This window comes from Aphis gossypii, chromosome 1 (genome assembly GCF_020184175.1).
Source record: "Aphis gossypii isolate Hap1 chromosome 1, ASM2018417v2, whole genome shotgun sequence".
NCBI lineage: Eukaryota > Metazoa > Arthropoda > Insecta > Hemiptera > Aphididae > Aphis > Aphis gossypii.
The window spans coordinates 62,026,545-62,040,934 of NC_065530.1; the positions used below are offsets into that span (position 1 = coordinate 62,026,545).

At 25.3% G+C, this 14,390-nt stretch overlaps 2 protein-coding genes across 3 annotated transcripts; one reads left to right on the forward strand and one right to left on the reverse strand.

The window, feature by feature from the left end:
- Positions 1–6,074: 6,074 nt before the first annotated feature.
- LOC114132175 (uncharacterized) lies at positions 6,075–7,870 on the reverse strand. Its single transcript, XM_027997565.2, has 3 exons — positions 7,223–7,870; positions 6,642–6,760; positions 6,075–6,573 (listed from the first exon to the last, which is right to left on the reverse strand). Exons 1-3 carry the CDS (start codon positions 7,634–7,636, stop codon positions 6,285–6,287), a joined length of 822 nt encoding a protein of 273 aa, XP_027853366.2. The 5' UTR covers positions 7,637–7,870; the 3' UTR covers positions 6,075–6,284.
- A 145-nt stretch (positions 7,871–8,015) lies between these two features.
- On the forward strand, positions 8,016–12,085 carry LOC114132174 (cleavage and polyadenylation specificity factor subunit 4). Of its 2 annotated transcripts, XM_027997564.2 has the most exons (6): positions 8,016–8,247; positions 9,008–9,211; positions 9,304–9,493; positions 10,235–10,478; positions 11,001–11,136; positions 11,244–12,085. In XM_027997564.2, exons 1-5 carry the CDS (start codon positions 8,145–8,147, stop codon positions 11,100–11,102), a joined length of 843 nt encoding a protein of 280 aa, XP_027853365.1. In that variant the 5' UTR covers positions 8,016–8,144; the 3' UTR covers positions 11,103–11,136; positions 11,244–12,085. The 2 variants fall into 2 exon arrangements, with proteins under 2 accessions (XP_027853365.1, XP_050053110.1); XM_050197153.1 differs by having other exon boundaries at positions 8,017–8,247; positions 11,001–12,085.
- Positions 12,086–14,390: the final 2,305 nt, after the last annotated feature.

The following is a 14,390-nucleotide window of genomic DNA, read 5'->3' on the forward strand; positions in this document are numbered from 1 at the left end:
ATATTATTAATGGTAAACTTTAAATTCTGGAGTAAAGTACAAGAAATAGCATGAAATGTAATTACTAAAATAAGTAAATTCTAATCTATATTTGTGTAATGAGTTTAGACCTAAATTATGTAATTGAATTAAATTGAAAATTATTAAACACCTAATGAGCAATGCAAACTAGGACTAAATAGAAATGTCTATGTATGTCTTTGTAATTACTTATTACTAATCATGTTATTTTTATTATAGATCACATATTATACTTAAATTATAACTGCTGTAAATTGCACGTGGAATCATCCATTTCAATTTGAAATAAAGAAAACATCAATGTTCACCATAAGACTAGTAGATATATTAATTCAATAATAAATACCTATTTTTTGGAATAAGGTTTCATTTGGAGTGTTTTGGATTTGATTCCAAATGTTTTTATGGTGATATTTTCCTATGTGAGATATTGTTATCATTTGAATGTGATTATCATAGGTGTGCTCACGCTGGAGGAGGAGATAATAGGCAGCTGCCTCTCCGGGGGGCTAAATTTTGCTTCCAAATATAGTTAAATATATTATAATGTAATTTTATATAACAAATATTAATATTTAAATATTGCATGGAGCCTATATTATCAATTATGTTTAATATTAAAAGTGAGTGTATATTTGCAAAAATCTGATATTAATTTGTTAACAGTACTATAGCAGTTAAATCATTGAAGAAGGCACTGTAAACTATGAGAAATACTGAATCTAATTATGATAATATTTAAAAAAAAGTCTTTAAATTATGTGAAGACAATCAAATTGTAATTCCGCCAGTTAAAAAAAGGAAGTTTAATATAAAGTTAATCGATTTTTATATATATATATATAATACCGAACATTTCTTGGGTACTAAAGAAGATTGAAAAATGGTTATTACAGTAAATAATGCAATATTCGATCAAATAATTTATGGTATTTATTTGAGGTTTAGTCAGGAAACTTTGAATGTGAAAAAAAATTGCCAATGTATTAGAATTAAATGTTGACAACAATGATATCTCCATTTTAACCAAAGCCTTTGGTTTAAAAGCTGAAATATTAAAATAAATTAACTTCAATATACAAATAATGTTCCTAATTTCAGCTTAAAAAATTGTGACACATATAAGATGATTTACCGAGTTTGGCAGTAGAAGGGAAACTATATTCAATAATATATTTAAAGTTATAAACGTATTTGTTACGATCCCTCTGACTAGTTTTCCTAGTGAAAGAATATTTTCAAACTTAAGTTTAATTAAAACAAAATTATTTGGTACAATGCATCAGGATCGACTACATGGATTACTCATCATTATGTCCAAGGACTTACACAGGGAGGGGGGTTGTTTTGGGTGATCAAATACCCCTCCCCCAAATCTTTGGTTTTTGTAATAAAAAATTAATACTAACAAATTAAAATAATTAATATAATTTGAATAAAAATAGTAATACTTAAACAGGATTTATAAATAAAATAAAATTATATCTATTGTGTATTGACGTAATGGGTACAAAATAATTTGAAAAAAAATGTTCCTTTTCAAAAACACCCCCCAAAATTGTTTTCTGCATACGTCCAATTTTTTGGTAATGCCAATTGACTAGGAATTCAACTATCATATTAACATTGATGATGTAATCAAAAAATTTTAAATTTTACTTTCCTCAGAGAGAAGAATTATAGTACTCTGATGAACTAAGATATCAAAAAAAATTTTTTGTTTAGAAAATTTTAATGAATGTATTTTATATTCTTCTTTTATACGAATTATTATATAATATAAGTTAACGGCGGACAATTCCCCCCGACTATTTTTGGCGTAGTAGGATAGATAGTTGTAGGAGATTCTTCTACAAATCTACCATCTTATATTTATGAGCGATGTTTTTTACAAAATATATCATTTTTATATCGAAAATTTTAGACTATATTTTATAAATATAAAAACCTATTATAGTGTTGTATAATTTTTTTACGTTTTATTATTTAATTTTTATTATATTTATGAAAAAATGAGGGGAAAATGTCCTACTCAGACGCGCCTCCAAGGGGGGGGGGGCACTAGGGCCATGCCCCCCAGGCTTTCAAGAATGTTTAATTTCTTAATACATAATTTATTTGATGTACCTATTTGAATATTTTTCCTTGTGAATATTAAACCCCGATTATTAAATTAGATATCTAACAATTTTATATAACTTGAAAAAAAAACATTATGGTATTAAAATATGTGCAGGTGTGTATCATACTATCATAATATAGGAACGTATTGCTCCCTCGTTGAACCCTAGACCGCGTGGCGTAAACTAATTTTTAGAAAATACCATTATTGCCTATTTTTATTATTGATTTATTAGCCATAACATTGTAACACGCTATATAGGTATTATTACGGTTTACGTATATAATATATAGGTATAAAATCGTTTAAGGATAAATTGTTATCGTTTACCCGATTTCGTAAATATTTAAAATTCAGACGCTCATAACATTTTTTCCTATGACGCTTTTAGTTTACTTTATAGTTATTTGAAGGAAAACGTATGGAAAACTTAATTGAATTTTTAGATTCTGAGCGGAGCAAGGAATGTATTGGTTTTACAATGATGTTTATTTATTTTTTATTTTGAAAACACTTTTTCTCTCCCTAAACTTGCTCAAAAATACAAGTGTAGCATATTTTCTGAAAGGTTATATTCTTGAGCTGGTACTTAAGAGTGGTCATTTTTGGATTTTTGAAACGGTACTCGAAATAAAAGCGGTTAAAAGAGAAAAAACGTACGATAAATCGATTTTGTACCTAATGTTAAGTAATTAAGGACGACTAATTACGGCTTTGTTTATCACCATAGAAACGAATAAAATTAAATAAAAAAGATCCCCTCGTCCGCTCAGAATCGTTTTTTTATCGAATGCAATCATTGCATTCAAATCGAATATCTACAGTAAAATTAGACTATCCTGTCCGAGGACCGAAGGGACGATGGACAAACATCCACCACCGAAATACGTTGACCTACTTTTTTAATCTTAGATATAAATACCAAAATGCTTATAAAATATAAATTTACAACTACAAAAATACTTTTAAATTTTTACGATTTTGACATAGGTATTTTGTAAAAATTTAAACTTTAAATGCTTATAAAACAATCGCGAACAACGATTTGTAATTTTTTTTAACTGCTAGAAGAACAAATTATAGATTATAGAAACTTTGTATTAAATTTTCAATTTTTGTATCGACATTTCAAAATAAAAATATGTACTAAGAAAAATTGAAAATTTCAGTTGTCTATAAATAACTCAAAAATGACAGAATTTTTTGAAAATATTATGGTGTATAGATGACCAATATAATTAATATTTGATGACATTTTTAAGTATTTATAGCGATTTGTTTTCCAATTTACATTAATATAAAATAAATCGATTTTGTCGAAAACTTATTTTGCGTAGAAATTCCTGTTGTTTATCCATAATTATTTTGTGGTGTTTCTAAACGCTTTTGATTTTTGAAAAGTGCTAGAAAATTCATATTCTTAACCTCTACAGAGCACCAAGGACAAAAAAAAATATATCATTGTAAAATCAATAAACTCATCACTCCATTCAGAATCTAAAAATAAATGGAAACATTGTTTTCAATTATATTTTTAGAATTTTTATCTGTTTAATATTTACTTATATACTAACTAGTTAGTAGTTACTATATAGGTAGCCCGTTATAGTACAATATTGATGGGTATAAGATTGGTTTATTTTGATTTTAATATGAATTCCCAAGATACTAGATAGATAACTAATAAACTATAAAGTTAATGTTAGAAATAAAAGGTAATAATTAATAAGTAAATTAATGGGTTTTGGATGTTAAAAATGTGTACAGTAGTATCGCGGTTTGAAATGTCGACGTTTCATATTATTTATTATTATTTGTTTTTTATATTATCACAGCAAATATATTTTTATACAAGTATACAAAACTAATAATACTATACAATAACACCTATACATATTTACGATAAATAAATAAATAAAATTTATTTATTTTCTCTCTGGTCCGGGTCCCAGATGCCAAGTTTAACAATTTGAGTTTAACATATTCGATCTTTTGTTATTGGTTCGTTTTATTATTAAGAGTGAATTTGCCACATTAAATTAAATGAACATATTCTATGTTAGTACAATAGGTAGTAGCCAGTAGGTTCCTTTGGCTATTTCAATATTTCAGCTACATAATATGATAATTTATGAATTATAACACTTAACATAAATTCTTGTTACTTACATACACAGGCAAACTTGTAATGTTGTAATTTGTAAAAGACTCGACGTGTTAACTGTTAGCACAGAAAATGGTTCAAGTCTTGCATTGAGTTGAGTTCTGGGCGAATAATGGACTAAAATAACTAATAATGTACTCAACCGGGGTTTTTACAGTTTCTCATAGGTACCTTCCATACAGTTCGTATATATTTGTAATGTTCGTTTATTAGTGATCCGCTGTGGAACTGATTGGTTTGAGTTACGCCTAATCTTTTTGGGTCGTATGTCGTATGTGTACTTATATATAGATATAAATTAGCCTTAAATTTCAAATAAAATTTTGTTAACCGTGGTATTTAACTATTATAATAGAAATGCATTTTTACAAAATAAAAATATTATCTAAGTAAAGAAAACGTTTAAAAATGGTCATTAAGAGATAAAGATATTAGAAAAATTTGCATACAAATTTTATACTGCCAATACACGTTATCGATTTCATATACTATTGGTTGGGGAATAACTACTATAAATCATAATATTATATTACAATATTGAGGTTTCTATTATAATTATATATATATTATGTATTATACAATATTTTATAATTTAATACAATTGTGTGGCCTAATCGTTCTTGTATTAAGACATATTACCAAAATACATTTAGGTAGTAATAAATTAAAAAATATTATTAAGATATAATATAAGTCAGATTAGAATATTAAAACATGTCTGATAACTATAACTGGCAGAACTTCTTATGTGTTAACCAATAGAATTCAACCAGTTAGTCTTAACCAACAATTAAAACTGGACATAATAAGAATGGCCTTAAATCTGATTTTCATTCTATATGCTGTAAATTATAAAAAACTAAATACAACTGAAGAGGTCAGCAGTAATCTGTCTGATATACCTAGTATTTGTCACAGAGTAACAATATCAATTTTTTAAGTTAAATTAGTAATTGTCAGTAGTATTTTTATACATATTAGCAGTAGTTCAAAAGTTTAAAGAGGTTTGGAGATTTTTATTACAAATCAAGGAAATAAATTTATTATAGAATAAAAATACTCATAATACTAAATTAAAATCATTTAATTGTATTAAACATTAAATATAACGTTTGTTTGAATATTAATTAATAAAAAGAAACTAAAATTATAATTGTATAGAAAAAATTAAATAATTTAAAAAAAAAAATATGTTGAGTTAATACAAAAATTTAAGTAGGTATAGATAATAATTAATGTGAGATGGCAAACAAAAATGAAAGTTGTATAAATATATAGGTATTTATGGCTATTTATAAACACATACAAAATATACAAACACATAATTTTATGTATACAAATATATAATAATAATTAATGTTGGATGGGTTAACAAAAATGTAAGTAATATAAATTGAAAAAAAAAATTATTATGAACGTATAAAGTGTTAAGTACTTCATCAAATAACAATGATCTATATCAACAAAAAAATTAAAAAAAAAAAAAAAAACAAAAATTATAGATCAATCTAATATGAATACATATTAATTTGAATAATAAATCATTTTAAATTAGAATTAGACAATTTCAAAAAAGATAATCAATAAAAAAAAACCAAAATAAGTCAATAAGGATATTAAAAACAAAATGTTATATGAGCATAAAATAAACTTCAACAATGGATTTTCTCAACATTTGAAAGAGAAAATACATTCAAAATACGAATGTAACTGTAACATAAGTTATTAATGAATAATTCTCCAAGTAGAGAAATACAACAACTTAAAACCCAACATAAAACTATTAATTTAAATAACGTCATTAAAATTTAATAAGTACAGTCCAATTTTAGAAACAGAAAAATTGAAAAATTATCTTTAACAAGAATACAATTGCAAAAATGATTTATACATAAATTACAATAACAACAAATTCTGAAAATCTTTCAATTTTTCATGGTTTATTCTTAAGTTATTTATTAGAATTAATGTGAACTATTATTTGTTATATTTTTTTATGGATCCATGTTTAAGATTTTCTTCTTTACTTTCCAACAAAAGATTTGATACATCCAATACACAGGATTTGCATTCATTTTCTTTAGAACTTTCATTAAAAAGAGAATCATCAGTAATATATGGTTCATGTTTCCTTAACCGTTCAATTACATGCTTTAATTCTTTTTCCAGACGAATAGTTTTTGTTTGATACTGGTCACACCAAATGCGAAGATTTTGAAGTTCAACTGTTTCAGGCCGAGAAGAAGTTAATTTATCCCGAATATATCTTTAACACAATATAATTACCTTAGTTTTAATTATTCATTTAATTTATTTATTTTGATAACTACTTACCCCAACGGATCATTAGGTCGCAATGGATCTTGGTACATTTCAGATATAATATTAGTAAATGTGGACAAAATGCCTACTTCTTCCAAGTATTTTCTGAATTCTTCATGTCGAGTATCAAACTACAATAAATATAATTTAAAATATAAAAAAATTTTATTTAGTATACCTAACACTAATATTACACAGAACGGCATTATCTTCCCAAAGAACAGGGATTTTAAATAAAATTTACACTCCTGGGTAGGTAATTCTAATCGCAAGTTAAAAATAAAAAAAAATAATCAATTAACTAAAAATCATTAGGTAATGGGTGGCTGCTTATATTTTATTTTTATTAAGCTAATTTTTAGATTGTTTGTCAAATAAAAAAACTCAACTAGACCTAAATACAATGAAGAGGTATTTTTAAAGAGCTTAATAATTATTTAATAAGTCACCCTACTCAATACCGGGCATCATCATTTCAAACTTTTAAATTCTAGCCATGCTGTGCTAAGTATATATTATTATATAAGTACCAAAATAAAAAATTATTCACCCTCTCCCCTGCTAACACGATAGAATCCCATGGGGATGCTTACCTTGTTGGACACATTGCGCGTGAACGTCTGACGATTCGGGCGCTGAGACGACAGCAGTTCCAAATCATTTTGCGAGTCGTCCGTGGAATTTATATTTTTGTTGTTGCTGCTGCTGTTATTGTTGTTATTGTTGAACGCGATTTGCTGCGCGTTGTAGTTGTCGTCCTCTTCGGCGCGGTCGTGGGCCGGTTGCTGTGGCGTCAACGGCAGAGGCGGTGGCGGCGGATAGTGATGTATTGGCGACCAAGCAATGGGCGGATAGCCAAAGTGCGGCGGCATTGGAAACATCGGTTGCCCCGGTGGTATAGGGAACGCATTCGGTGGCGGAGGTGGTTGTGTCGATGGCGGTTGCGGTTGCGGATGATACATGGACATGACTTGAGGCATTAACTGGAATTGAGGACAGTCAGACATGATGCGACAAGCGTCACTGTTTGTTTAATGGACGATAAAACCAATAGCAGTCTCTGGACAGCAGACGTAAATAACAGTCTATCGAAAAAAGAATCACAACAACCGGACGCTGCACGAGAAACAGCAATACGCGAACGCGACTGTGACTGGGTATTGGGTAAACTAAAGACTATTGACAATTGTTTTGAACGTCATGTAACTTTAACCGTAAGAATATACTGTTGTCTGTTGAATGTTGATTGGTTTGAGTCGGAGACCGGAGTGTGTCATTTTTATTTTTGACCGGGAAAACCAATATTTTTACGACTATTAACCGCGGTTCAAAATTATTATCAATTGGTTAACCGGCTATCAAATCTGTTATCTTTTATTATCTACATTAGGATATGTATTCGAAAATAAACAGTATAATATTATTTTGCCATTTAGAATTTCAATTTGAAAAATATTATGTAGCAAAGTTTTTCTATACATTTTCTCTCTGTACATATTTTATCGCCTAGATAAAATGGAGTTGCTTGTGGCAGGATTTGATGACATTAAGTTCAATGTTGAAATAGCTTTGGACGAACAACATGGGGCTCTACCTCTGCCGTTCAATGGAATGGACAGTAAGTTACTATTCAAACATATTTTCAGAATTAGTGTTTATTATTATTTATTGCTGTATAGGTATTATACAAAAACCATTTGTATACTTATTAATTTTCATACAAAGAATCCTGTTAATTTAATTATGTATTTTCAAAAAGTAAATGTGAATCGGAACGATTAAAATATTTCTTGCAATTTAGACTAGGTTTTTAAAATATAGAATTTAAAAGATAAGCTGTATGACAAAAACAAAGTACACAATATATTTTCTATAAATCTATGTTTAAGTATGTTTATGCTGACAATATTTTGATTTTTGACCATTATTAATATTTACTTTACATTTTTTTATCAGATCAATATAAAATTATACAATTTTATTATTCACAATAAACTTTTTATGATTCTATCTATTTTTATTTTTATTTTTTTTATCTTTATTCATCCTAATTTGAATTTTTAAGTGTTAAGTTATGTATGATATTTATGTTTTATCAGCAATCTAGGTACCAATATTTAATTTATTTAAGTAGTATAGAAATCATATGATATAAAAATATTCATGTTTAATAAACAATATATATTAAATATTTGTTAACATTTACTTATTAATAGACTTAATAAAACTTATTTTCTACAAGTTAATATTTTTATTTTCAGATTGTACTACCTAAACATAGGTTATGTTAGTTAATTGTTTTGTATTGATACATATTTTACTTAGAAAAATTATCATTTAAATTCAAATATTGAAATGTATACCTCTATTTTGTTTAGAATCTATCGCTGCAGTTTGTTCATTTTATCCAAAAGGCTCCTGTTCCAAAGGAGCTTTATGTCCAATGAGACATGTACGAGGTGATCGAACTGTTGTTTGTAAACATTGGTTGCGTGGTTTGTGCAAAAAAGGGGATCAGTGTGAATTCTTACATGAATACGACATGACTAAAATGCCCGAATGTTATTTCTATGCTCGATTTAGTAAGAAACAATACTTATTATTTATAAATTATATTTATGTATTAACAAGATGTTTATATATTTTAATTCTACTTATTTACCAATTTGTTTAGATGCATGTCATAACAAAGAATGTCCATTTTTACATATTGATCCTGAAAGTAAATTAAAAGACTGCCCATGGTATGATCGAGGATTTTGTCGCCATGGCCCACATTGTAAACATAAACATGTTCGCCGTGTACTTTGTATGAATTATGTTTCTGGATTTTGTCCAGATGGTCCAAACTGTAAATTTGTTCAGTACGTATTTTTGCCAGTAAACTATTTTATTTATTATATTATTGTAGAATTATATTATTTTTTAAAAAGTCAATTGAATGTAAAATTTTGGTAAAAACTTTAAATACAAGTGTTTTATTTAAAATGTAAAACTGACTGCATTGAAAATAATAGTGTTAATTATATTTTTACATAATATCTTAAAAATATAATTACATAAATATATAAACAAAGAAGTGTATAAGTGATTCCTTAAAATACAACAAAAATATACAAAATACAAATTGTATTTTTATTTTTGAGTAAAAATAATTATTAGCTTTTGAAAGAAAAATTCTAAAAGTTTTAATTTTGAGTTTATAAACATTTAGGATTGTTATTATAAACTATAAATGATTAAATATTAAATTAAATAATGCTGAATGAAGTCTACCTCCTTTAATAATACATTTTATTTTTTTAGTATAAATTAAGCTTAAAATGTTAACTGCATATGTCTTTTTGCGGTTCTTACCTATTACTTGCTACTCTGTATGTGTAATAATAACTTTTAATAAATGAAAACTACTCTCGTGTAATAATATTATGTTCATATTTACAAATGGTGATAAAATTAATGTTTGATATCAAATGGTGGACATCCGTAAGGATGCCAATTGGCATCTGAACACAGTGTATTAAAAATTTAAAACAATAATTCATAATAAACTAAATATTTGCTTTTGTCTTTGAAATAAATTAATACATTATTTTTTGTTTTAGTCCTAGATTCGAACTTCCAGCATATCAACAATATGATGCTAATCTAAAAGATTCAAAAAAACTTGTAGTAATATGTCATTTTTGTGGTGATACTGGACATAAAGCTATGTACTGTCATAAAATGGTATCAGATCTTGTAAAAATTAAACCAGATGGGGAGGTCAATAATGAGCCATTGCCAACAAATGCTCAAGCAGGATTTGCTAGAAAATTGAAACCATTAGAAGAAGTTACATGCTATAAGGTGATAATGTTTATCTTTAATACTGACATAGTTAAAACAATATGTAAAATTGGCCATTGTCGGAAAATTCAACTGTTCATATATTTTGATTTCAATTTCAAATACATTCTTTTGTAGTTATATAATATTAAATTAAATTACAATTTTATGCAGTTTATTTATGATGTAATATTCATGTATTTATAATTATTAATTATGAAAATAATATATAGTTGCCATATAATTAGTATTGAAAATATCTACTTAGGTAGGGGTTAAGAAATAATAAATAAATATTAAGTAAAAAAAAAAAAAAAAAATTTCCAATTTATTAATTTTTAATTTTTAAACTTCATTAATTTTATACTCAAAAAGTATTTGATTTTCCATAAACTAAATATTATTATGTTGTAATCACATGAAATTTAATTAATGTTATAATACTAGGTAATAATAAACATTTTATATTTTATCAAAAATAAATTTATAACAGAAACGGTAGATTATCATTGTTTCATCTGTTTGATAAACTTTTTTTTTCAGTGTGGATTTAAAGGTCATTATGCTAACAAGTGTCCCAAGGGGCATTTAGCATTTTTGTCTTTGCAACAGAATCAGGCACTCCAAAACAACCAAGGTGCATGATAAAACAAGTGAACTTTTAAACTTTAATAAAGTGGTAATTAATGTTATTACGTATTATTTGTGTATATATTTTTTTATTTTTTGAGGGACTTAATTTAAGTACAATTTAAAAAAGTAAAATAATTTTATTTTGATCCCTAGTATTTATAAAAGAAGAATCTGACGAAAGAAAAATATTATGATGGTTTTTTTTCAAACTCATTTTTAAATAAATGTTAAATCCACTCCTCGAAATATGAATGTGTGATAATTTCATGAAATCTTAATTCATTAGTTTCATAATTGATATTTTTATTCTATATGATGTACACTGTATGAATGTAATAGCTAATAGTATATTTCTCATATTTTTATGTTAAAACGAGTTTAATACATTAATTTTTGTTTAATAATTTTATTTGTTTTTAAATTCATTTTACTCATTTTAAAATAAAAATATGAAAAATTAACTATTTTTAAGCAACTTACCTATATTTTTTATAAATTATATCAATTTGCTCTGATATTAACTATAAATAAATCATAGTAATAATCTGGTATTATAACTACTGTGTTACATGTGTATTAAACAGAAAGACATACAATTTCCTATTAAGATCTACCATACTGAATTTTGGTAGGTCTGGTTAGAAAACAACAATAAGAAATTACATTATAATACCAATTACATTAATTTTAGTTGTGGACTCCACACTATACATTTATATACATTAAAAGCAGTCACCAACATGGTAACATGTTTTTAGAAACTACTAGAACTAACTTATTCTTTCTTTATTTTTATAATTATGAAAATAGACTAAAGAATTGTGCTAATTATTAAAATGTGTTATTGAATTATTAATGTATAAGATTTTATAAATTTTTTATTATATGTCATATATATTATTATTTTTTTTTTTATAAAAAAATCAAGATTTATAATTAATATATGAATTATTATTGTACATTTACTTATATTAATAAAATAAGTACCTACTGTAGTTTGAGTCATTAGTCTATTTAATTTTTGTTGTTTTAATAATTAAGTCGATAGGTAAATAGATTCATAGATAGATATTAATATATTATTATTATTTAATAAATATACAATTTAAGCGAAATGGTTTATAACCATGTTTTTCCTTAGTTGTGTATCACAATTTATTACGATTAAAACTTATTTTTACGACTTAAGTCATATAAATTTCATGATATTTCTTTGTATGAAGTTGCAAGTAGATTTAGTAAGTTATTTAAGTGTTTATTAAATTTTATATCAGGATATTTGTACAAAACAGTTGTATAATTGTATTAAAAGTAATTGTACAAAGATAATTTATCGATCATTTTCAAAAGCATAGTATAAAAATGTAAGATCCACCGCAATAATTATACACATTAGGAAATACAATTTTAATTTAAGTTTTAAATTTATAAAACATACTTCTAATTTCTTCAATAAAAATTCCCCCAAGTACTAAAACTACCTTCATTTAGTTTTCTGTGAGTAGAACTAAGATTTTGTAAAATTTTAGAAACACCTTAAATATTCCTAAAACCAAATTGTATTTCTAAAAAATAAGTTTATTTTTCTCAATACTCATATACCTAAGTATATTTAAATGATTTTTCAAAAATTTTTGATAAAGGATAATCACCGATTAATTAAATTTATAATCTCATTATTAAATGATATATTAAAAATAGTAATTACTAATTTTTGTACATTAAAGGGTGATTTTCTATTATACTTAACTTCTTATAAAGTACCTAGTAAATAAAGGACTTGAATACATTTTATTACTATTTTTAGATCATGTCTATGGGTAGTACGTACATCGGTTTCATCATAATTATGAACAACACTTATTATGTTATTAGAAAATTTTCATATAAAAAGTTGACGATGACTAACTTATACTTCTGATACTTCTGCCAGAATTTCATTATAGATTTATCACACGAAGTGTCACAATTGTCATCGGACAGGATTTATTTGAATAGTAATTGACAAATTTAATATTATTCTTCTTTAAATTGTTACTCATTTTAATAATAAATTGGTTGTAAAAAAAAAAAAATAATAAATGACTTGTATTTTAATAAAAAATAAGTGAATATAATATAAAAGTAAAAATAATGAAACATAGATATAATTCAAATATAACATCAACCTGCAGGGGGGGGGGTTAAAAATTGTGTTATGTCATTCCATTGACGAACCAAGAACTACTATTGATCTATCGATAAAATGGTTTAATTGGCACTGTACGAAACTGTATAATATTATGTAAAAAACAAAAATTATTAGAAACACGTTAAACATAGATATTATATCGGGCGCATGTAAACTCCGCCACATTCCACAAGTACCTTTTTTTATGTAAACTTCGCCAGAAAAAAAAAACAGGTAAAATTAGGCTCATGTAAACTCCACCAGTGAAAAAAATCAAGTAGTAATATAAAATGAATATGATATATTATCAAAAAAAAATTACAATATAATATAATATCATATCGTTAACATTAAGTATTTAAAATCATAGTAAAAAAATAATAATAAATAATCGTTAAACCAAATAATCCAAAAATATACAGTTAGGTATGTCATATAATGTAAATTAAAATGATGTGATATAATTTATAAATATTTTAAGTCTTGTATTACTCCATTAGTGTACCTATTTATAGCATTCTGTAACACTGTTATTTTTTTTTTTTAAATTTGAATTTCGAAACTGGCGGAGTTTACAATCGCCCATTATATCAAAGGTGCAAAATACAAATAATAATGGGTTATTTCCTCTTTCGTGTCTTCACACATAATATTTAGGTTAGGTTAGGTATAAGATTTAAAATTTTTTCATACCATTTAATTTACTTATTATCTTGTTATGATACTTTAAGTATAGATTACAAATATATTCTTTTAAATAATAAAAAAAATATTTGGTAATAAAATTATTATTCATGTAATCATACTTATAGATTTAAACGGAGAATTTAAATAAGTGAACTGCTGTAAAAAAATAAATAATTAACTACATAAAAAAACAATTATAAATATTATAACATGACATTAATTAATTTCCGTTTTATTTTATAAACTAATTAAACAACATATTATCTAGAATATTATTAATAGTTAAAAAAATTACAAGGGGCATCTAAATTCTAAATTCTAAATGATGCAATTTTTTATCCCAATATAGTATACATTACATATTACAACATAAATTATAATTTATTACAAACATTTTCACATTTTAAAATTTCACGCCCGTTCAAGGTTGTAATAAGAAATGT

Excerpts from the sequence above, each read along its gene's own strand:
- LOC114132175 (XM_027997565.2), bottom strand. The coding sequence starts at position 7,636 with ATGTCTGACTGTCCTCAATTCCAGTTAATGCCTCAAGTCATGTCCATG. Across the intron at positions 6,761-7,222 it reads CGCGCAATGTGTCCAACAAG|TTTGATACTCGACATGAAGA; the intron begins GTAAGCATCCCC and ends TATTTATTGTAG. Across the intron at positions 6,574-6,641 it reads CGACCTAATGATCCGTTGGG|ATATATTCGGGATAAATTAA; the intron begins GTAAGTAGTTAT and ends ATTGTGTTAAAG.
- LOC114132174 (XM_027997564.2), top strand. The coding sequence starts at position 8,145 with ATGGAGTTGCTTGTGGCAGGATTTGATGACATTAAGTTCAATGTTGAA. Across the intron at positions 8,248-9,007 it reads GCCGTTCAATGGAATGGACA|AATCTATCGCTGCAGTTTGT; the intron begins GTAAGTTACTAT and ends TATTTTGTTTAG. Across the intron at positions 9,494-10,234 it reads CCAAACTGTAAATTTGTTCA|TCCTAGATTCGAACTTCCAG; the intron begins GTACGTATTTTT and ends TTTTTGTTTTAG.